The sequence below is a fragment of the Octodon degus genome, unplaced genomic scaffold, assembly GCF_000260255.1.
Source record: "Octodon degus isolate 3935 unplaced genomic scaffold, OctDeg1.0 scaffold00010, whole genome shotgun sequence".
NCBI lineage: Eukaryota > Metazoa > Chordata > Mammalia > Rodentia > Octodontidae > Octodon > Octodon degus.
Window position 1 is genome coordinate 25648333 of NW_004524586.1, and position 22902 is coordinate 25671234.

Here is a 22902-nt window from a genome sequence, read left to right on the forward strand (position 1 = left end):
CGGTTCGATCCCCCAGCACCACATGCCAGCCAGCCCCGCCCCCTGGTGGGCTGAGCTGGCCACACACACACACCACACACACTCACTCTGTCTGTCTCTGTCTCTCTCTCTCTCGCTCTCAAATAAATTAAAAAAAAAATTAAAAAAAATTAAAATGTATGTTCTAGTTCATTTAAATGACTTACTTGAATTTTTACTTCCACAAGTAAACTTGGGCTTTTTGATCACTTTTGATTAACTTGAAATATAGATTACATCAGGCTAGGCCTATTGAAATAGCAACATTGTGGGTTTTTTTTTTTTTAGTTTATTGGTGCATTTTATACAATGATCACATTTATTATAGGCAATTTATACCTGTACGTGATATGACTTTATTTTCCTCATTCCCTTCTCTTCAAGAAGCCTGATTCTTTTTATAAATAAAAAATTTTGTTTCCACTTTTTCCTTATTTTTCCCCCTTTTTTTCTTTCCCTGTCCCATTCCCACAGTGTTACATTTTTTAAGAGCAAAGGAAGGATCCAGGCATGGTATTACATGCTTGTAATCCCAGCAGTTGCAAGGCACGAATATCTTCGTGAGTCAGCCTGAGCTATATAAGGGAGTTCAAGGCCGGCCTGTACTACATAGTGAGACTGTGTCTCAGAAAGACAAAGGGCTGGCCAGATAGCTCAGATTAAAGTGCCTGCAGGCACAGGGGCCAGGGGTTTGATCCCCAAGCCTGCTGTGCTGGCCTTGCTCCTGGGCCCGCTAAGACTGGGCGTGGTGACACATGCGTGTAATCCCAGCTCTTGGGAGGCTTGTAAACAGGCAGATCATTATGAGTCTGATCTAGTAGTGAGACCCTGAACACCCTGTAGACCCTTCCCTAAAATACAGAAAAAAAAAGACAAAGCAAGACAAAGGAATTAATGGAAGGAATTCTAGTATCACATAGATGACAGCAGAAGAATATTGTGTATTTCTGTGACTGAGCAAGTAGTTTACATGAGTATGTATAGTTGAAATTAAGTTATTATAAGTTTCCAGTTTGTAATATGTAGTTTAATCTGAAAGTACCTTGCATTCTGTGTAAATTAAGTATTTCTGCATAGAATTTTTACTCTTAGGATTTGAAGTGATAGCTCACTGAAGGGTGGGTCGTCCAAAAAATTTAAATTCTGATTATTTTACATTTTTAAAATTTTAGAACAGTATTTTGGTCTTAATCCAGGACTAAGAATCATGTCTTTATTTTGTTAGGGTTCAAAATACTAGTCAGCTCATGGAATGGGTGAAGTTAACCATATTCTACAACTTAATGATGAATTTGGTGAATATTGTTAAAATAGCTGTTAACATGAAAATCTGAAATATTTTAATTGACAGTGTAAATGTATTTGACAATTATGTCTACAGCTTTCAAATTCTGCCTCCAGTACACCCGGAAGGCTGAGTTCCGTAAACTGTGTGACAATTTGAGAATGCACTTAACCCAAATTCAGCGCCACCATAACCAAAGCACAGCAATCAATCTCAATAATCCAGAGAGCCAGTCCATGCATTTGGAAACAAGGCTTGTGCAGTTGGATAGTGCCATCAGCATGGAACTGTGGCAGGTATGTTGTGAACTGTTTTTTTTTAGCTTTTTTTTTTTTTTTTTTAAATGGAATAAGGGTTTTATTTTTTTTTCTTCCTCGAATGCCTTCAGGGCACTTTTTGGCCAGCCCGAGAGTTGTGAGGTTCGAACTCCAGGAACCTGAGGCTGACAGCTTTTGTGGAAGCAGCCACTTAAAGGACTGAGCTAGGGCCAGGCCCCCCTGTTGTGAACTGTTAACTTCTGTTGTAAACCTGTTTTTAAGCTAGGCATGGTGGTGCATGCCTGTAAGCCTGCCACTAGGAGGCTTGAGGCAGAAGGATTGTCATGAGTTTGAGGCTGTGTAGTCTCACTATACAGTGAGACCCTGTCTCCAAAAACAACAACAAAAATCCTGTTTTTCTCTAGGACTAGCCTCATTTTAGTATGATTGCTTAGTTTCAATAGATAAGATTTAAGGAATTATTTGATACAATAGGAAGTCTCAGAAAATTTTGGTTCTATTTACCTTTTGAAAATTGGGTCAACTAATCTTTCAAATTTAGTTTTCTTTGCATTTAACACAATACATTATCAGTGCCACTCTTTTTTTAGAGGAACCGGTGATTGAACTCAGTTCCTTGAGCTTGCCTGGGAAGCCTTTATTGTACTGAGCCATCTCCCTGGTTCAATATCAGTGCCACTCTTTAAATTTCATGAGCAGTACTAGTTTGAATTTTTAAAGTCTTTAATAAAGCAGGAATTGGCAGAGGAATTTTTTTATTTGTTCTCAGATTTGAACCCAGAGTCTTGTGGGTACTAAGTGCATGCTCCCAGCTGTTTGTCCTCAGTCCTTTTTTTTGGCAGAACCGGGGATTGAATCTCAGTCCTTTTTTTTTTTTTTTAATTTTATTTATTTATTTGTGTGTGTCCAGCTCAGCCCACCAGGGGGGGGGGCGGGCTGGCGTGTGGTGCTGGGGGATTGAACCGCGGTCCCTGTGCTTTGCTAAGCTTTTTCTAAGTAGGTGCTTTAGACCACTGAGCCATCTCGCCAGTCCTCTCAGTCCTTTTTTAATTGGTGGAACCAGGGATTGAACTCAGGCCCTTACTCTTGCCAGGGAAGCAGTTATTTTACTGAGCCATCTCCCCGGCTCCTCAGTCCTTTTTTAAAAGCTGTACTTGGCATTGCATTTATGGGCTTTCTCCAGCTAAGTTGCATTCCTGTAGCTTTGGACTGAAAACATCCTCAGCCCTTGTTTTCATTTTTTTTTTTTTTTTTTTTTTTTGCAGAACTGGTGGTTGAACTCTGGCCCTTACGCTTGCCAGGGAAGCGCTTATTCCACTGAGCCATCTCCCAGGCCCCATAAGGATTTTTTTTTTTTTTTGCTCCTCGAATGCCTTCAGGGCATGGCTTGAGTGTTGTGAGGATCGAACTATAGCAACCTGAGGCTGACAGCTTTGTGGAAGCAGCCACTTAAAGGACTGAGCTAGGGCCAGGCCCCCTCATTTTTTTCCTTTAAATTTCAAGATGGTGGGGCTGGGGAGATGGCTCAGTACAATAAGCGCTTCTCTGGTAAGCACAAGGGCCTGAGTTCAATCCCTGGTTCTGCCCAAAAAAATAAAATAAATTTCAAGATGGTGTCTCAGGGGCCAGGGAGATGGCTCAGTGGAATAAGCGCTTCCTTGCCAAGCGCAAGGGCCTGAGTTCAATCCTTGGTTTGGGGGGGGGGGTGGTGTCTCAGCAAGTTGCTCATGGTGTGCTTGAATTTGGCGATTCTTGTGTCTTGAACCCTCAAAAGTTACAGGTTTTCAAATGCCGGTATACCTAGCTTACAGGGTTTCTTTTTCTTTTGTGGTATCGGGGATTGAACTCAGAGCCTTGCACTTGTCAGGCAAGTGCTTATTCTGAACTATCTCCCCAGCCTTGCTTTTTTTTTTTTTTGTGGAACCGGGGATGGAACTCAGGGCCTTGCGCTTGCCAAGAAAGCGCTTATTTCACTGAGCCATCTCCCCGGCCCTGTTTAATAGGGATTTGATCCTGATTCTGTCCCTGGTTTGGTCTTGCTGTGTAGTTCAGTCTGGCCTTGAACTCACTATGTTGCTCAGGCAGCCTTGAACTTTTGATCCTACTGCTTCAGCCTCCCAAATGTTGGTGTTACAGACATGTACCATCACACTCAGTTTGTCTGTTTAATTTGATAAAAGTTTGAGTATTTTGTATTAAGTATTTTGTTGCTGGTATATTAAAAATTAGAAGTACACATTTTCTTTTACTGTGGTTGGAAGAATGATGCTGTAGAATATTCCCCTTATCAGTGGTTTGGCTTAGATAGCATGCATAGTGAATGGCAAACTTAACCAAAATTGGTTCTGTGATGCTTATCTCTTAGCCTTTTTTCTCTTAGAATTTTGCAAAGACATTTTCACATGATTTTTTTTCTTGAGATGGGTCATAGGTCTTGCTCTGTAAATCATGTGGTCTTGAACTCGTTATGTGGCCCACACTGGCCTTGAACTCTTGGGAATCCAGCCTCCAGATTGCTAGGATTACTGGCATACACCACCACGCCTGGGTTCTCACATGATTTTGCAACCTTATAACCTGAGGGCTACTTACGTATTGGACCAAAAGTGTATAATTGAAGTTACAGAGAAATAACCTAAAATTTTCAGCCAAGTGGAAAAGTGATTTGATTTACCAGTCTTGCACTATAGTTTTTCCCTTTTTTTTAAAATTGGGATACCAATTTAAAGTGTTAACTGTAAAGGAAAAGTCATAAAATGTGCTTATATACAACAATGCATAAGCTAAAAAGGAATGTTCATCCATTGTCTCATAACTCAGGTCACTTTTATTCTGTTGTACATCTAGGTGTTTGTTGTTGTCTGAAGTAATGTGATAATTTATACAGATGTTTTGTTTTTAGTCTGCTGTAATTTTGTAATTAGGGGAATTTTCTCAAATACATAGGTATTGTGGGTAGATAAAAAGAACCATAAGTGAAGACTTTATTTTTTCACTATTTTTGTGTGTTCAGTATCATGGGATTCGTAGAGATATTTCTGTTTTTTGTTTTTAGAATGCAATAACTTACTTATACTATCTATTTTAGGAAGCATTCAAAGCTGTGGAAGATATTCATGGCCTATTTTCCCTGTCTAAAAAACCACCTAAGCCTCAGTTGATGGCAAATTACTATAACAAAGTCTCCACTGTATTTTGGAAATCGGGAAATGCTCTTTTTCATGCATCTACGCTGCATCGTCTTTACCATCTGTCTAGAGAAATGAGAAAGAATCTCACCCAGGATGAGATGCAAAGGTAGTAATGTTACAGTTGGATAGTGTTGAAAATATGAAACAAATGTCTAATACCAAGTGGCATGGCAGAATGGTCTCAGTCAGGCTGTCTCAATTACTGCTTGGTTGAACTTTGGACCTTTACAGTGAACAATATTGCCAGCCCTAAAGTTTGTATTTGGAGATGGTTTTAGTCACTAAATTGCCCAGGCTGGGTTTGAACTTAGAATCATCCTGGCTCAGTCTCTCAGAGCACCGAGAGTTTTAGGCATGTACCACTGTGTCTGACTTCGAGTGGGTAGTTTTTTGTTACTGCTCTGGGCATTCTGGGATGTTCCTTTTCCAGATAGCCACCAGTAGCAGCTCCCACCTTGTGATTACCAAGAATGTCTCCTGACATGTATTTTCTTGAACAATATTTTTTGTCTTAGATGGATATATATATATACATATACATGCATATGTATATACGTGTGTATATATATGTGTGTGTTATATATATTATATATATATTTTTTTTCCTGGCTCAGGATGCCTTAAGTGCAGGACTGGTGAGGCCTGAGGATCTGGGAATCCAACCACAGAATCCTGAGCGTGGCTGTTTTGCTTAAGCAGGCACTTAAACAACTGAGCTAATGGGCAAGCCCCCTATTTTTGATCTTAGAGCCATGCTTTTTGTACCAGGGATCAAACTCAGGACCTCATGCTTGCCAGGCAAGGGCTCTGCTGTAGAGCTATATTCCCGGATGTAGGAGCCATTTTTTGTCAGATAACCAACTCTACCAAAAATCCAGTTGAGGGCCCGGGAAATGGCTCGGTAGAATAAGCGCTTGCCTGGCAAGCACAAGGGCCTGAGTTCATAAACCTCATTTCCAAAAAAAAAAAAAAAAAAGTTAGTGTATTTAAATAAAAAAATAAAAAAAATAAAATTATAAAAAAAAAGCATCAGGGACCGCGGTTCAATCCCCCAGCACCACATGCCAGCCAGCCCCGCCCCCTGGTGGGCTGAGCTGGCCACACCACTCTCTCTCTCTCTCTCTCTCTCTCTCTCTCTCTCTCTAATAAAAAAAAATAAAATTACAAAAATCCAGTTGAGAAAATTTTGAGTATTAAGGGAAACAAATGTTAATGTATGATCCTTCTGTCTGTGCACAGGTAGAGTCTATTAAAATAGAAAAGATGGGGCCAGGGACATGGCTCAGTAGAATAAGTGCTTGCCTGGCAAGCACAAGGGCCTAAGTTCAATCCCTGGTTCCGCCAAAAAAAAGTAAAATAGAAAAAATAATTCCAAAAAAAAAAAAAAGATAATTTCATCAAGTCCTTTTTTCCAGATTATAAAATATTAGGTATAGAATGCAGCTGTTCCTTGATTTACAGTGGAATTATATTCCAGTATACCTGCCTTAAGTTGAAAATATATAAGTGAAAAATGCATGTACTATAACTGACCTACTGCATGTTACAACTTAGCATAGTATGCTGAGGGCTGTAGTGGCAAACCTATGGCATGCATTCTGCAGTCAACAGTTTGTACCATTGAAACCTCTAAAAATGTTGGCATCAGTGCTATAGTAGGATATCACTTGTTTACTGATTGCATGGCTCACTGGGAGCTGTTGGTCTCTGCCACAGCTTGTTTTTTTTTTTAAGTATTTTATGCAGGGTTTCACTATGCAGCTTGGACTTCTAATCCTTCTGTTCTCAGCCTCCTCAGCTCTGGGATTACAGGCATACAACCACCATGCTTGGACTCAGTTGCTAGCTCAGCCCAGGGATGACAATGCTGTGGCATGTGGTTCAAGGATTGAATCCTGGTCTCTGTGCTTGCCTAAGCAGGCACTTAGTTTGCTGAGCTATCTTGCCAGCCCTCAGTTTACCATTTTGAATTAGAACTTCTGCCACTAGCCTGGTGGGAAAGTATCAAAATCCAGAGTATGATTCCTATTAACTTTCTTTCTTTTTTTTTTTTTAAATTTTATTTATGTGTGTGTATGGCCAGCTCAGCCCACCAGGGGGCGGGTCTGACTGGCATGTGGTGCTGGGGGATTGAACCAAGGTCCCTGTGCTTTGCTAAGCTTGTTCTAAGTAGGTGCTTTAGACCACTGAGCCATCTCACCAGCCCCATTTTTTTTTTTTTTTAACCTATTAACTTTCATACCCTGGCAATTCCAAAACATTTAATATTGAACCATCAAAATCGCATATTCTTCTGTACTTGGGAGATAGTTTGTGTATGTGTGTATATACATGCATTTCAACATATGTAGATATTTATATATTTGTGAATATTAAAAAAGGTGTTGTAACCCAGCAGACCACTTTTACTTTTTAATTGTTTTTCTTCTTGGTGCTGGTGATTGAACTCAAGACCTTGCAGTTGCCAGGCAGGCACTTACACTGTTGAACAATGTCTGTGGAAGACCACTTTAAAAAAAAATACAGGGGAGATGGCTCAGTGGAATAAGTGCTTTCCTGGCAAGCGCAAGGGCCTGAGTTCAATCCCCGGTTCTGCAAATAAAATTAAATAAAAACATTTAAAAAAAAAATACATCTTGGGTTTCTTTGTTTTTGGTGTGAGCCTAAGATTTTAGTTTTTAATTTTTTTTCTATTTTGGGGAAGGGTGTACAAGGGTGTTCATTGTCTCACTATTAGATCAGACTTCTAGTAATCCACCTGTGTACAGCCTCTCCCAAGAACTGGGATTACAGGTGCGTGATACCTCGCCCAGTCTCACTTGCAGTCGCAGTGTGCATGGGGGCGGGGCTGGCACAGCAGGCCCCTGTGCTTGCTTGCAAGTGCTTTAATCCACTGAGCTATTTGGTGGGCCCTAGATTTTACATTTTTAGAGAAGTATTTCCACTGAGCTATATTCCTAGTTCCTCAGTTGCCTTTTTAAAATGCATTTCATTTGGATTTAGGGGAATGTTATTTGGCTTTTGGTAGAATTGTTTTTCATGTGTATCTTACCATTTTTTTTTCTCCTCCAATCAGATTTTATATACATAATGATCATATTCATGGAGAATTTGTGTCTTACTGTTTTGTAGCTGTACATGGAACTAAGTGAATTGTGCTAGTATTGTTTCTTTGAAACTTATTTTGGTGGAACCAGGGATTGAATTTAGGCCCTTGCACTTGCCAGGCAAGCACTTATTCTACTGAGCTGTCTCCCTGGCCCTCTTTGAAACTTGAGGGCAGCATCCATTGTGTTATTTATTATTATTACATGGTCCACATTAGTCTAAACTTTGTTTTCCTTTAAGCTATTTAATGAAATGTGATCAAGTATGTGGTAAATATTTAAAGTTTAGAAAATGGTTGGCATGGCGGTATATCCTGTAATCCCAGTCCTCAAGAGGTTGAGGCAGGAGGATCACAGTTAATTTGAAGCCAGCCTGGGCTACATACATAGTTCAGTGCCAGCCTGAAGTGCATAGCAAGAACCTATCTCAAAAACAAAAAATAAAGTTTAGAAAATGTATTACTGTAAAAGACACATTGCCATTAATCCCTTCAGAATAACTTCCATGCTTCAGATACACTTAGTTCATTGTTTTTGGCACTTTTTTTGTTTTGAGTTTTTGAGACAAGGTTTCATTTTATATTTCAGGCTGGCCTTGAACTCATGTATCCCAGGCTGGCTTCAAACTCCTCCTGTCTCAGCCTGCTGAGTGTTAAGATTACAGGCCTGGCTTTTTCTTTTTGCCACCTTCTCAGCTCTGGAAGGCTTCTTTGATGTGTTTAGATGTGATCAAAAACATGGTGAGTGCCACCTAATGGAAAGGCAAAACAGAAAGATAAAAAATTACGTGTCCTCATGTGTCTTACTCACTGGATCTGGCACCCCTGCAACTTTTGACTCTTCCTTAGGGTCAAAATGACCGACCACGAGGGCTAAATACACTGTGTGCTGGATCAGTTCAGGACACAGAAGCACAACTTAAGATGAATCCCTGAACTACTTCAGAAAGGAGCAAGAATGATGAAAAACTTACTCTTGAAGTGAGGGGGAGTGGTGTGATTTGAGGAGGATTCATGGCAGTACTTTTTTTTTTTTTTTTTTTTTAACGCCGAATGCCCTCAAGGCATGTCTGGTTTTTTTTTTTTTTTTTGGTGGAACCGGGGATTGAACTCAGGCCCTTGTGCTTGCTTGCCAGGCAAGCACTTATATTACTGTGTCATCTCCCTGGCCCCTTATTATACGTTTTTGAAATTTAAATTTTTTTTTTTTGGAACCAGGGATTGAACTTGGGTCTTAGCACTTGCCAAGGAAGTGCTTATTCCACTGAGCCATCTCCCTGGTCCTTAATCTTTTTGTTTTTAATATTGTTTATTAAAAAGCATCAAAAATTTCAACATTAACCAGATTTTGGTGTACAAAGTTTAGAAAAGAACAAGAGAAATTCCTGAGACTGGACGTGGTGGCGTACATCTGTAATCCCAGCTATTGGGAGGCTGTAAACAGGCGGAACACTACTAGTCCGATCTCCTAGTGAGACCCTGAACACCCTGTATACCCTTCCCTAAAATACACACACAAAAAAACTAAACAAAAAAATCATGAGAAATTCTTATATGAACTACAGTGGAAACATGAATAGCACTCTATGAAAAGTAATCTTTCAGTTATCACACCTGAAGCTGTCTGCACACATGATAGAAGCAAATTCCATACGGGTGCATTGCTTACATGGAAAGCATATGCGTATGTTGAGCTTTTCTAGCCTTTTTTAAAAAAGGAAAATAAAAAATTTCCAAAACATGGTAGGGTGACAGTGGTTAACACGTTGCATGTTGTTATCTTTTTTTTTTTTTTTTTTTTTTTGGTGGAACCGGGGATTGAACTCAGGCCCTTGCGCTTGCCAGGGAAGCCCTTATTCCACTGAGCCATCTCCCCGGCCCCTTACTTATTTTTCACATTTATTTATTTTGTGTGTGTGTGTGGCCAGCTCAGCCCTCCTGGGGGTGGGGCTGGCTGGCATGTGGTGCTGGGGGATCGAACCGCGGTCCCTGTGCTTTGCCAAGCTTGTTCTAAGTAGGTGCTTTAGACCACTGAGCCATCTCTCCAACCCCTGTTATCTTTATTTAGAGTATGAGATAACATTACAGAATTGTCCAAATATTTTTTTCAGTGAACTAACACATTAGTAGTATAATTATTTTAACTTTTGAGAGTGTGTGTGTGTGTATATATATATATATATATATATATATATTTTTCCCCCCTTTTCCCTCTAAACCAGTTTCTCTTGAGATTTCTCCCCACTTTACAGTATCTATTGTACTTTTTTTTTCTTTTGCGGAACCGGAGATTGAACTCAGGCCCTTGCGCTTGGCAGGGAAGCGCTTATTCTAATGAGCCATCTCCCTGGCCCCTCTATTGTACATTTTTGATCACCTTTACTCTTTCAGCTTTTTACACTAGGGAGACAATTCCAGATGTTTACCCATTTGCAGCTTGAAATTTAAATATTAGCCACATCTTACATCACGCTTTTTGTACTGTTCCTACAGTGAGTGCTCTTTGAGTATCAGGTTATTTACCCCATTACTTTTTTTGGTGTAACTTTCATAAAAATCTTTATTTTTAGAAAATTTGCTATTTTGCCTAAAGTCACTAAAGAAGCCAAAATACCATGCCTGACTCTAGATCCCTCTGTCTTTAGTGTTTCCTAGTGTTTGAATTTAACACATTCATAGGAGGGCTGTAATTGTTTTTTTAGAGACAGGGTTTCCTGTGCAGTTTAGGCTGGCGTTGAACTCATAGTAATCCTCCTGTCTCAGCCTCCCAAGTGCAGGGGTTATAGGTGTGCACCCATCAAAGGGTGTAATTGATGTTTTGGCTGCCAGTCAGCTCTGATGTGTTAATTGTCCTTGCTGTCCCTGCAGACATAACTGTCGCGATGGACTGCTCATACTGCTTCTCAGGACCTTTAATTATAACAAAAAAAGATTATCAGACCAGATTTCATCATATTACAGTCCCTTAAGGAAAATGTAAAAATAGTATAAAAAAATCCACTGCTGATACCCCTATCCCCCCAAAAAAGATGGTATAAAAATTACAATACAGCTAAGTTGTGGTATAGCAGTTGTAAATGCATAAGAATGACATGGTAAAATTTAGAGAATTGTTGATTGATTTACAAATATATATTTCTTTCTTTTTTTTTTTTTCTTTTTGGCGGAACCAGGGATTGAACTCAGATCCTTGTGTTTGCCAGTCAAGCGCTTATTCTACTGAGCCATCTCCCCGGCCCCCCTATATTTCTTTTAATGAAATAAATTTGTTGGTTTATAGTATTGGTGTGAATAGTATTAACTTTATATTTGGGCAGTAATTATCCAGATTCAAACAACTAACTAGATTTGGTTTATTTATAAACTATTAATTTTGTTAGTGAAAAGGCTGATAAAAGTGATGAAACCTTTTTTTCTGCTGGGTGGTTCAGGCTGTCTGATGATAGTTATTGTATACGTACCACCCATGGTTCAAGCTGGTAAGAATGTTAGCCTGGCATTCTTGTGTTTGAGAGAAATAAAGATTTAGATTTTGGCAATCTGCACCTCTGGTTATGATGATTGTGTTCATTTACAGTCCTTGAATTTCTTTCCTTGTTGCCAGTTACTAGCTTAGCTGTTAAAGCTGCCTTAGTAACTTTTCTTCTGCCATTTAATCACAGTCTTGTTTAAAAATGATAATATTGAGTCAGTGGAATTTTGAGTCTAAATTTAAGCACGGTCTAGTTTTCTTTTAACTAATCCCATGATGTAGTGATGGAATACAGTTACATGGTGTATATATTTTGTCACTGGCATGCCTTTGAACAGAACCGTCAGTGTTTTTCTGCTTTTTCTGTTTATCAAACGACATTTAAAAACATAATGGGTTTAACTTTGTTCACTGCAGAATGTCTACTAGAGTCCTTTTGGCTACTCTGTCCATTCCTATTACCCCCGAACGTACAGATATCGCTCGACTTCTGGATATGGATGGCATTATAGTTGAAAAACAGCGTCGCCTTGCAACACTGCTAGGTCTTCAAGCCCCACCAACGCGAATTGGCCTTATTAACGATATGGTTAGTAGAAGTTTGAGTATTTATAGCTTTGGGCACAAAACTTTGCGAAAGTTTAATAATTCATGATTGAATTCTGGGAATTCTGATTAATCACAGGAGATTCTGATGCATGCACAGAGCTGACCATAGTATAAATGAGCACTTTGTTCAATTGAGGCCGTTTCTCTCCTAGTGGGATCTAGGGTTAAATTGGTGAGAGCTTTGATATAGCACGATGTGGGCTCATACTGTTGGACATTCAGACTGAGGAAAAGTAACACTGGGCGAGAAGGACCATGGATTACAATAACTCCCTGACTTAAGAAAGACTGAGGGGCTGGTGAGATGGCTCAGTGGTCTAAAGCACCTACTTAGAACAAGCTTTGCAAAGCACAGGGACCGCGATTCAGTTCCGCAGCACCACATGCCAGCCAGCCCTGCCCCCTGGTGGGCTGAGCTGGCCACACACACACATAAATAAAAAAAAAATACAATAAAGTGCTACCATCATTAAAAAAAAAAGAAAAAGACTGAGTTCCATTCTGAGAGAATTATTCATAATTTGGATTCATTTGTGTCCAACAGAATGAATCTTACACAGTACACTCTTCCAATGTTCATAAGCCAGGGACTTAACTGTATTTCAGGGAGTTATAGGAAACTGATCAAGCAGATTTATATGTGCGATGATAAAGCCACAGAAGATAAGGTAGATTTAGACCCAAATCTGTACACTTCTGGTATTTCTAGCTTTTTTTTCTTTCAACGTTTGATTTTTTTGTTATTAGAGCAGTGACTCTTAATCAGGGTTATGCAGTGAAACTGCTCTATAAGTGCTACATGCTGCTGCCTCAGAAGATAGCCCAGTTTGTCCTCACCTGCAGAGCATGCTTCAGGAACAGATAAGAAATCAGGTGATGGCATGTCTTCAGGGCTTGTGAAGAATACTTGAGGTCATCAAAACAGCTCACTGGTGTATGTTACAGTCAGTCATCCTGTGGTGGTGGATTGATTTCAGGTCACTTGTGACGACTCAAATCCAGAGATGGGCAAATTCCTTAACTAAAATGGTGTTGAATTTTCATATAATCTATACATAATTTTCTATAAGTATTAAATAATATTTGCGTTCCTTATAATATCTGATAAAGTCCTGTGCAGATAGTTCGTTGCTAAGAGAAAGGTTAAAAATAATTGAGCACTAAATCATTTATGTTTAGTACAGATCGTATTTACCCTTCAAATATATTTTTTTTCTCTGTAGTTGATTTACTGTACATGTAAAAGTGGACAAAACAGTGTACTGATGATAGACACTTGAGTTTTTCTGTTTGGGCCTAATACAAATACTGATGCTGTGCTGTTTGTGTGATTATTTACATAAAAGTAAATGATTTCTAAGTCCTGACATTTTACATGTCATTGGTAATGAGACAGTCTGAGTTTACGATACTACCTAGTCTCTACAAACACATGACTATTGATTTTATTTCCTTTTAAAATTCTTGTGGGCTTTTTACTATAGAGATGCATAATGTGGGCCAAAAAACTCAATAGTTTGGGGTATGTTTTGATAAATGTAGAGTGAGGATAGGCAGTCTTATTGTCATTTTCCAGATTTCTAGTCCTGTATTTATATTTATAGTCTATTTTTAGTTTCTACTCACACTTGGGACATTTCCTTAAATGATTTTTCTCTCTCCTCTTTTCTCTTTTTTCTCTCCTATCCTCTATCCTGTCTCCTCTTCTCTCTTCTTGTAGGTCAGATTTAATGTGCTACAATATGTTGTTCCAGAAGTGAAAGACCTTTATAACTGGTTGGAAGTAGAATTTAATCCACTAAAACTCTGTGAGAGAGTCACAAAGGTAAGCTTTGTGTAAGTTTTGTCAGTGTCACTATGTAGATAGCATTACAATTCTGAATTGTGTCTGTCAACAGAAGTACTTCCCACATGGTTAAAACTGCACATTTCATTGTCTTTCTTTTTTTTCCTTTATATCAAGAGAAAAGATAGTTCTTTTTCTTTTTCTTTTTTCTTTTTTTTTGTGGAACCGGGGATTGAACTCAGGCCCTTGCGCTTGCCGGAAGCACTTATTCCACTGAGCCATCTCCCTGGCCCCTAGAAAAAATATTTCTAATGTGATAGACAACCTTTGAAGGTAAATTAGCAGCATGACTGATACAGCCATTGCTGTCAGTCACCTTCAGACAAAAAATTAATAGCTTTATGATAAAGTTTGAATTACTTTGCCTGTTTTTATATATTAAAAAAATTGAAAGAACTTCAGATGGCTTAGTATCCTTTTTCAATTTAATGGCTTTTATAGGTTCTAAATTGGGTTAGAGAACAACCTGAAAAGGAACCAGAGTTACAGCAGTATGTGCCACAACTGCAGAACAACACTATACTTCGCCTCCTGCAGCAGGTAAAGATACAAATAAATGTTTATGAAGGAATTAGACCATAAACCTTTATTTCTTGGTGTTTTGTTTTTTGTGGTATGGCTGGGAGTTAGACCCAGGACTTCCAGCACAATAGGCAGGTCACACTCTCAGGTCATTGGTTATATGTATGATCATAACATTAGAAGCTGAACAAATTTAGAATTGTAGCATGAGAAGTGGAATTGTTTGTACAATTTACACAATTAAATCTTCAGTTGTTGGCCATAGAAGACTTGATTAGTAGACTCCCACCAATAATGAGTAAGACTTTTTGTCTTCTAACACTAGGTATTGGTATCTTCTAATATTTTATTTCATTTTTAAGTTTAAATGTTGTGGTTTATAATGGCTTCAGTATTACAGTTGTTTTACTTGGGAGGAGGGTTTATTATGTTCATTTAAGTATGTGCACATTTCATTGACCTGCTTTCTTTTGTATATGTGAGCAGTGTTATTTCTTATGTGCTATACGAATAGTTGAAGGCTAATTAGCAGGATAACTATTAAGTAGTCATGCTGCCAGTCTCCTTCAGACAAAAACTTCACGAAGTGTTTAAAGATTAGATTATTAGCATATCTTTGTCTACGTATTCATGACCATTTATTTCAGTTTTGTTTTACAGAATAGTGACTTCAAGTTTGGTATAATGTGATGGATCATAGCATAGAATTTAGGATTGATAGTCTGTGGCTGTATTTTAGCTTCAGCAGTTCTTTTTAAGATACATTGTCTGAGCTTAAAAATTCTTTTGCTCAGGACCAATGAGATAGCTCAGGAGACTAAGCACCTGCTTAGACAAGCGCAGGGATCAGGGTTCAAGTCCAGGCGTGGTCCCAGTGCTGGGGAGGCTGAAAACAGAAGGATCACTACGAGTCCAAGCTGCATAGTGAGACCCTGTACCAAACACATAAATTTAAAAAAAAAAAAAATTCTTTTGCTTTGAACAGTGGGTAAGATTTTCCTACACTGTTAAGAGATTCATGTAAAAAGTACTGAATGAATGGCAACTATTTTTATTAACCCTGTTTTTTTTTTAACTTTTTTTGATTATTATTTATTTATTTGTGTGTGTGTGTGTGTGTGTGTGGCCAGCTCAGCCCACCAGGGGGCGGGGCTGGCTGGCATGTGGTGCTGGGGGATTGAACCACGGTCCATGTGTTTTGCTAAACTTGTTCTAAGTAGGTGCTTTAGACCACTGAGCCATCTCACCAGCCCTAACCCTGTGTTTTTTATGCAGGTGGCACAGATTTATCAGAGCATTGAGTTTTCGCGTTTGACTTCTCTGGTTCCTTTTGTTGATGCTTTCCAACTGGAACGGGCCATAGTAGATGCAGCCAGGCACTGTGACCTGCAGGTACGTACTATAAAGGGAAGGAAGGGATATGGAGGAGGGCAGAAAGCTTTTGAGAACTAGACAGACTGCTGCTTTTCTCTGATTTTGATATAGCGGCACATATTTAAAGTTCTGTTGAGTAATTCTTAAAGTTTAGACACAACATTCCGTTTTCTGCAATTCAGTTGAAATTTTTATTTTATTTATGCTTTTAAATTTTATGGTTTTGGTACAGGGTCTCCTACCCTGTATGGCTTAGATTTGTAATGATCCTCCTATTTTCAGCCTCCCCTGCGCTGGGATTATAGGCCTGCAACACTACACCTAGACTCATTGGCTAGCGCAGAGCAACTGGGGGTGGGACCAGTGGTACAGCACATCCTGGGGATTGAACTCCAGCCCATGTGCTTGCCCATGCTGGCACTTAGCTGTCTGAGCTATCTTGCCAGCTCATCAGTTGAAACTCTTTACATCAGGCCATTTGTAGACATGGGCATGGAGGCCCAGGCCTCTAGTCCCAGCACTCGGAAGTCTGAGGATGAGGATCTGGTAAGTTGAAGGCCAGCCAGGGCTACATAGTGAGTTTAAGGCCAGCTGGATTATGGAGAGAAGACCCTGTCTCAAAAAACAAAACAGCAACAAACCCTGCCCAAAACAAAACAATGTCATTTATAGAATGTCTTTATGTTTACATACTGTTTTAAATGTTTCTTACTGTGTTTTTAAAGGTCCGTATTGACCACACTTCTCGGACCTTGAGTTTTGGATCTGATTTGAATTATGCTACTCGAGAAGATGCCCCCATTGGTCCTCATCTGCAGAGCATGCCTTCGGAACAGATAAGAAATCAGCTGACAGCCATGTCTTCAGTGCTTGCAAAAGCACTTGAAGTTATCAAGCCAGCTCACGTATTGGTATGCATCTTTGAGGGGAATGCTTCACAGATGTTTTGAGGGACTTCTATACCAGGTCTTTGAACAGTTTGATCTGAGAGAAGGGAATTACTTATACTAGGTAGTCTTGTTATTTTATGAATGATCTTTAGTAGATATTCACATCATTGAACTTATTTTGTGACATAGTAAACAGCACATTCAGTGTACTAATAATGGGTAATTATAAAACAGCACCGCATACATCACAGCTCTCAGAATAATGAAGTACTATGATTTTTTTTCTTTTTTTTTTTTTTTGCGGAACCGGGGATCGAACTCAGGCCCTTGTGTTTGCCGGGGAAGCGCTTATTGTACTGAGCCATCTTCCCGGCCCCTCTTTCTTTTTTAAAATGTATTTTAGTGCAGGGTTTCACTACACAGATCAGACTTGTAATGATCCTTCCTGTTTTGCAGCCTCCCAAGTGCTGGGATTACAGGCTCATGCTACCACAGCCAGTCTCAATGACAGTCTCAGGGGCGTTGCGGCAGCCCAGGGATCAAACCCCTGGCCCCTGCATCTGTCTAAGCAGGCACTTTAATCTGCTGAGCTGTCTGGCCGGCCCTGTGTACTGTGGTTGAGCTTTTTTTCTTTTTTGTTTAAAATACTGTTTGTGAGTTTTATTAATATTTTTGTCTTAGGAGTGGGCTGGGGATGTAGCTTAGTGGCACTCGCTTTGGCCTGTTAAGCAAGAGACCCTGAGTTTGATTCTTGGTAACAACAACACACTTAGGATTGATTTGGTACAGAGATACTTGCTCAGCAAATAAAGGTTCTTTAGCTATGTCCTTGTTATTGAAAGACTGAATGGGAGTGGTGTTACAACATTTGGTACTATAAGGGAATAGCTTCAATGTTATAAAATGCAGATACATTGAAGGGTAGTGGATCAAAATTATTTTGTAATATCTTCATAATATCAGGACATACTACTTTCAGTTATTTTTAAAATGCATTTACTTTTGAAGCAAGAGAAAGAAGAACAGCATCAGTTGGCAGTTACCGCATATCTTAAAAACTCACGGAAAGAGCATCAGCGTATCCTGGCTCGCCGTCAGACAATTGAGGAAAGGAAAGAGCGACTTGAAAGTCTGAATATTCAGCGTGAGAAAGAAGAATTGGAGCAGAGGGAGGCTGAACTTCAGAAAGTACGGAAGGCTGAAGAAGAGCGGCTACGCCAGGAGGCAAAAGAGAGAGAGAAAGAGAGGATCTTACAGGAACATGAACAAATCAAAAAGAAAACTGTTCGTGAGCGTTTGGAGCAGATCAAGAAAACAGAGCTGGGTGCAAAAGCTTTCAAAGATATTGACATTGAGGTATGTAACATCACTCATAAGAGCTGAGTTTTATCCAAGTCTTTCTAGAACATAAAAGTCTTATTTTCAGTTGTTTAGTTATTTAACACATTTTGTTACGGCTGGCTTAATTATCTCAGTCTATGAACACTTTGTTTTAATTGCTGTATACCTTTTAACAACTGCTCTTACAGTGATAAGAGTTAGAGTTTGAGTAGATGTAGACTTTGGTGCACACCTGTAGTTCTAGCACTTGGGCAGCTGAGTCAGAAGGATTGCTTTTTTTATTTTTTGTATTTGGTACAGGTTCTCACTATGCAGCCTCGCCGGTGCGGGATTACAGGCATGTACTGCCATGCCCAGCCTGATGGCTTTAAGTTTGAGGCCAACCTGAATTACATAACAAAACAAGCCATTGTGTATTAGCTATATAGTCCCTAAATTGGCACTAAAAGGACCCCCCCCCCCCAAAAAAAAAAAAACCAAACAATTGTCAAACAGCAATTTAGGATTTGATTTTAGACTGCAATCAGCTCTGTGGGTTTTTATGTATGTTACTAAGAAGGATGTGTTTGTATTTACTGTTAGGACCTTGAAGAACTGGACCCAGATTTCATCATGGCTAAACAAGTTGAACAACTGGAGAAGGAAAAGAAGGAACTTCAAGAACGCTTGAAGAATCAAGAGAAGAAGGTAAATGAAAAGATCAATGAACTTAACATGTTGTAAGGATGAGTTAAAGAGATCTTTATAAAACTGTTTTCATGTTCAGATTGACTATTTTGAAAGAGCTAAACGTTTAGAAGAGATTCCTTTGATAAAGAGTGCTTATGAGGAACAGAGGATCAAGGATATGGATCTGTGGGAACAACAAGAAGAAGAAAGAGTAAGTTTTTTATTTAACTGTATTTTAGACTTGAAATGTAATTAAATCCCCTGCTATTAATGAAAACAGGGTTTTAGAGTTGATTGTTGAAAATGGTGTTTTAATGGTTCCTTACTAAGAGGTTGGTGGAACAGTAGAATTTTTGACAATGGAGATGAAATAAAACACAACTAGAGAGGTTATTTTATTTTAATTTTTAAAAAATTTTATTTATTTGTGTGTGTGTGTGTGTGTGGCCAGCTCAGCCCACCAGGGGGCTGGGCTGGCTGGCATATGGTGCCGGGGGATTGAACTGCGGTCCCTGTGCTTTGCTAAGCTTGTTCTAAGTAGGTGCTTTAGACCACTGAGCCATCTCACCAGCCCCTAGAGAGATTATTTTTAAAAAATATCTTTATACTTTGAATGAGTTCTATGGCATGGGTGTGTATAATTCAGCTTCTGCTTGCTTTTTTTTTTTCTTTTGGCAGAACCGGGGATTGAACTCGGGTCCTTGCGCTTGCCAGGCAAGCGCTTATACTACTGAGCCATCTCCCCTGCCCCTTCCTCTTGATTTAAAGAATTGCGTATCATCTTTATCTTAATTTTAGAACACCTCCAAAGACACTGTGCCTATGAGTCTACACTCCTTCCCACCACCTTAGCCTTTGGCAAACACTAATCTACTTTTTGTCTCTTAGAATTGCTGTTCTGGGTATTTCCTATAAATGAGTGGTTTTTGTGACTTAACTCATTTGGTAGTTTTGTTGCTCTATATAATATGTATCTTCTGATACAAAAGGGTGTGCAAAAGCTTAAAGTGGTCAGATATGTAGCAAAACACAGCGAACTTATTCTGGTTACTAAAATAACCATAGCAAGAGATAGCAAAAACCTGTGGGGTCCATGGGGTTCCACTCAGCCTTGTGGTTCCATATCATCTGATAGTTCCCATCAGGAGAGTGTTGCCCTTTCAGTTTTTTTTTTGTTTTTTTTTTTTTTTCCCTTTCAGTTTTTAATGGAAAGGTTGGAATTTATGTGGTGAGTCTCAATATATAATATAAAGCTAACTACAAGTAGAAAAGTGCTACAGATCAATTAATATAACTCCAGTAATTGGGGACCTTTTTTTTTGGACAGTCTCCAAAGTAGTTTAGGCTAGTCTTGAACTTGCAGCAATCCTGCCTCAGTCTAAGTGCTGGGACTTACAGGTATGCATCACCATGCCCAACCTTGTTCTTCTTTTAAATCTTGCCTCAGTTTCTGGCTGTTTTCAGAGAACATGCCTTTAAAAACTAAGTCATTTTGTTTATTACACATGGCACTTATTTCATACGGTATTTCTTTTCAGAAGAATTTCAGGTATGCTAGGACTAAAAACCTTTTATAGATGCCCCAGAACTATTTGTTACATGTGTCTTTTGTCCCTAATTGTCACCTTAGGAAACCTGTTGTATGACAACATGGAAGGTAGGAAAGAGTGGCTTCTAAGGTTTAAAGAACATCTGCTAGTGGGGCCGGGGAGATGGCTCAGTAGAATAGGACTTGCCTGGTGAGCACAAGGTCCTGAGTTCAATCCCCGATTCTGGTCCCCCCCCCAAAAAAAAAAAAGACTCAAACATCATCTAGTGGAACATAAACTGGTGTGATAAAATAATGGAATGCATCTGTGCATCATAAATTTGTAAAGAATATCTGCTAGTAATTTGGGGACAGTCAACAAGAAACGCTTCAACATTAACTGTATATTCTGTACCTACAGATTACCACCATGCAGCTAGAACGGGAAAAGGCTCTTGAACATAAAAATCGTATGTCACGAATGCTTGAGGACAGAGATTTATTTGTGATGCGACTCAAAGCTGCTCGGCAGTCTGTGTATGAGGTGAACTTGCTGGTTTTAGCGAAAGTTTGTCAACTTTTTAGTTTTCTTTTACATAGTCCGTCTTTCAACGTAATGGTGCATTCTGCCTAGATTACGTATTTAATGATTAGCCAGATTAATTTTAGGAGGAATACTTTGTAAGCAAAAATAGTCAACCAGTTGAGTAAATTTTTCTAAAGGTCACAGTTGCCCGGCTTAGTTTCTTATGGTACAAGCTTTAGTTTGCTGTTTAAATCAGAAATGGAAAAAAAAAACACCAAAAAACAAACTAGGCATAAGTATCTTTTAAATTTATTTTGTATAAAGATACTCCCCGAGTTTAGAAAATAGCAACAACATTAAAAGTCTTACCCTTGCCCTCAAGTACTGACTCCAAGAAGTGCCTGTGGTACATCTTTACCTCTTCTTTTGTTTTTATTTTGAGATAAGGTCTTGTTAGTTGTCTTGGTTGGCCACAGACTTACCATTCTCCTGCCCTAGTCACCTGAGTGGCGTATAGCATTTCACCCAGATCTGACAGTCTAAAGTTTTAAAAAATTGGCATATTCATTCATTTGGAAATTCTGATTTCTTTAGATGGAGCTTCCTTTCTATGTTTCCAAGATATTTGTGAGTCTTGAAACTTAAAGAAACATACTCATTGAATAATTTTTGTTTATGTATTTTTTGGTGACTTTTCACTTTTAGGAAAAACTTAAACAATTTGAAGAGCGATTATCAGAAGAAAGGCATAATCGCTTGGAGGAACGTAAGAGACAACGTAAAGAAGAACGCAGAGTAACATACTATAGAGAAAAAGAAGAGGAAGAGCAGAGGAGAGCCGAAGAACAAATGATTAAAGGTGACCAAAATGGTAGAAGGGTGGTCCATAGTAGTCTTAGTAAATATAAGAATCTGGTTAGTTGGCCTCTTAGCACTGCAGTTAACTGGGTTCTTTGGACTAGTTATATGTGAAGATACTGTATCCGGGAACTTACTTTTACATATATTTTAAAAATAGGTACAGGGGCCGGGGAGATGGCTCAGAGAAATAAGCACTTCCATGGCAAGCACAAGGGTCTGAGTTCAATCCCTGGTTCTGCAAAAAAAAAAGTACAAATTTTTTTTATCATTCTGTATATGTGTTAACATTTATTGAGGAATGGTAGACAGATAAAGGTTGTCAGGTGGTCTTATTTTTTATTTTAATGTATTTGGTATGGGTCTCACTACATAGCTTGGACTTGTAGTGACCCTTCTATTTTCAGCCTCCCCAGTGCTGGGATTATAGGCATGTGCTGCCACGTGCCGGCCCAGGGGTGGCTCTGTACCCAGGGGTGGGACCTGTGGGCATAGCATGTGGTGCCGGGGATCGAAAGCAGGTTCTTGCCCTTGCCCTTGCCTGACTAGGTACTTAGTCAAGACTGCTGAGCAATCTTGTTGACCCTCAAGTGGTCCTATATCCGGAGCCACAGCCGTGCAAGAATGGAGGGAGGGGTTCTAGTCCCCTAACTCGCTACAAAACTGTTGTTGAGCAGCATACTTGTTTTCTTAATATCTCGTACCATTTAGCTGATGCCAGATATTTTTATAGTTTTAAATTTACCTTTATTCTGGTTCTTGTTCAGTACCAGAAAAGTGGGCCTAGCACTAGGGCAAAGGTGCTGGTACAAGGCACATTTAGTGACTTAATACGTTTTCCAGAGCGAGAAGAGAGAGAACGTGCTGAACGAGCAAAACGTGAGGAAGAGCTTCGAGAGTATCAGGAGCGGGTCAAGAAACTAGAAGAAGTAGAAAGGAAAAAACGCCAAAGGGAGTTGGAAATTGAAGAAAGAGAGCGTCGTAGAGAGGAAGAGAGAAGACTTGGAGATGATCCACTTTCTAGGAAGGTGAGTGTAGAAGTAACTGCTTTGCTGTTACTTAGAGGAAGGCAGTGGGCAGTGCAGATCCCAGCCCACTCCTGCTTCTGACTCAGCCTTCTAGTTAGCCCTGTTCCTAGATGATTTGAGATAAAATTTATTTCTAATATGCATTGGAGTTGTATGTTCTGTTATCTTACAGATCTTGAGTTTCCTGTCCCAATTAATGATTTTTTACCCACATTATCACAGGACTTTACCTTTCTTTTTATCTCTATATTGCCTTACTGCAGATTTTGCTGTTGCTTCATCCTGGTCTGTGTTAGTCTCTACAGCCACAGCCACACACACACACACACACACACACACACACACACACACACACACACCC

At 39.3% G+C, this 22902-nt stretch overlaps 1 protein-coding gene and 1 non-coding gene across 3 annotated transcripts in view; both read left to right on the forward strand.

Annotated features, from left to right (window-relative positions):
- Eif3a (eukaryotic translation initiation factor 3 subunit A) overlaps positions 1-22902 on the forward strand; it is a 52393-nt gene that overhangs the window by 14906 nt on the left and 14585 nt on the right. For both annotated transcript variants that reach the window (XM_023708995.1, XM_023708996.1), the window contains exons 5-17: positions 1400-1599; positions 4670-4878; positions 11768-11939; positions 13680-13784; positions 14247-14345; positions 15603-15719; positions 16427-16612; positions 17600-17947; positions 18515-18619; positions 18699-18812; positions 20551-20673; positions 21361-21514; positions 22357-22541. In XM_023708995.1, the coding sequence (XP_023564763.1) occupies positions 1400-1599; positions 4670-4878; positions 11768-11939; positions 13680-13784; positions 14247-14345; positions 15603-15719; positions 16427-16612; positions 17600-17947; positions 18515-18619; positions 18699-18812; positions 20551-20673; positions 21361-21514; positions 22357-22541 (2117 nt within the window). The remainder of the gene's footprint in view (positions 1-1399; positions 1600-4669; positions 4879-11767; positions 11940-13679; positions 13785-14246; positions 14346-15602; positions 15720-16426; positions 16613-17599; positions 17948-18514; positions 18620-18698; positions 18813-20550; positions 20674-21360; positions 21515-22356; positions 22542-22902) is intronic.
- On the forward strand, positions 14771-14903 carry LOC111815064. Its single transcript, XR_002819872.1, has one exon. It is a non-coding gene; the product is annotated as a small nucleolar RNA SNORA19 (small nucleolar RNA).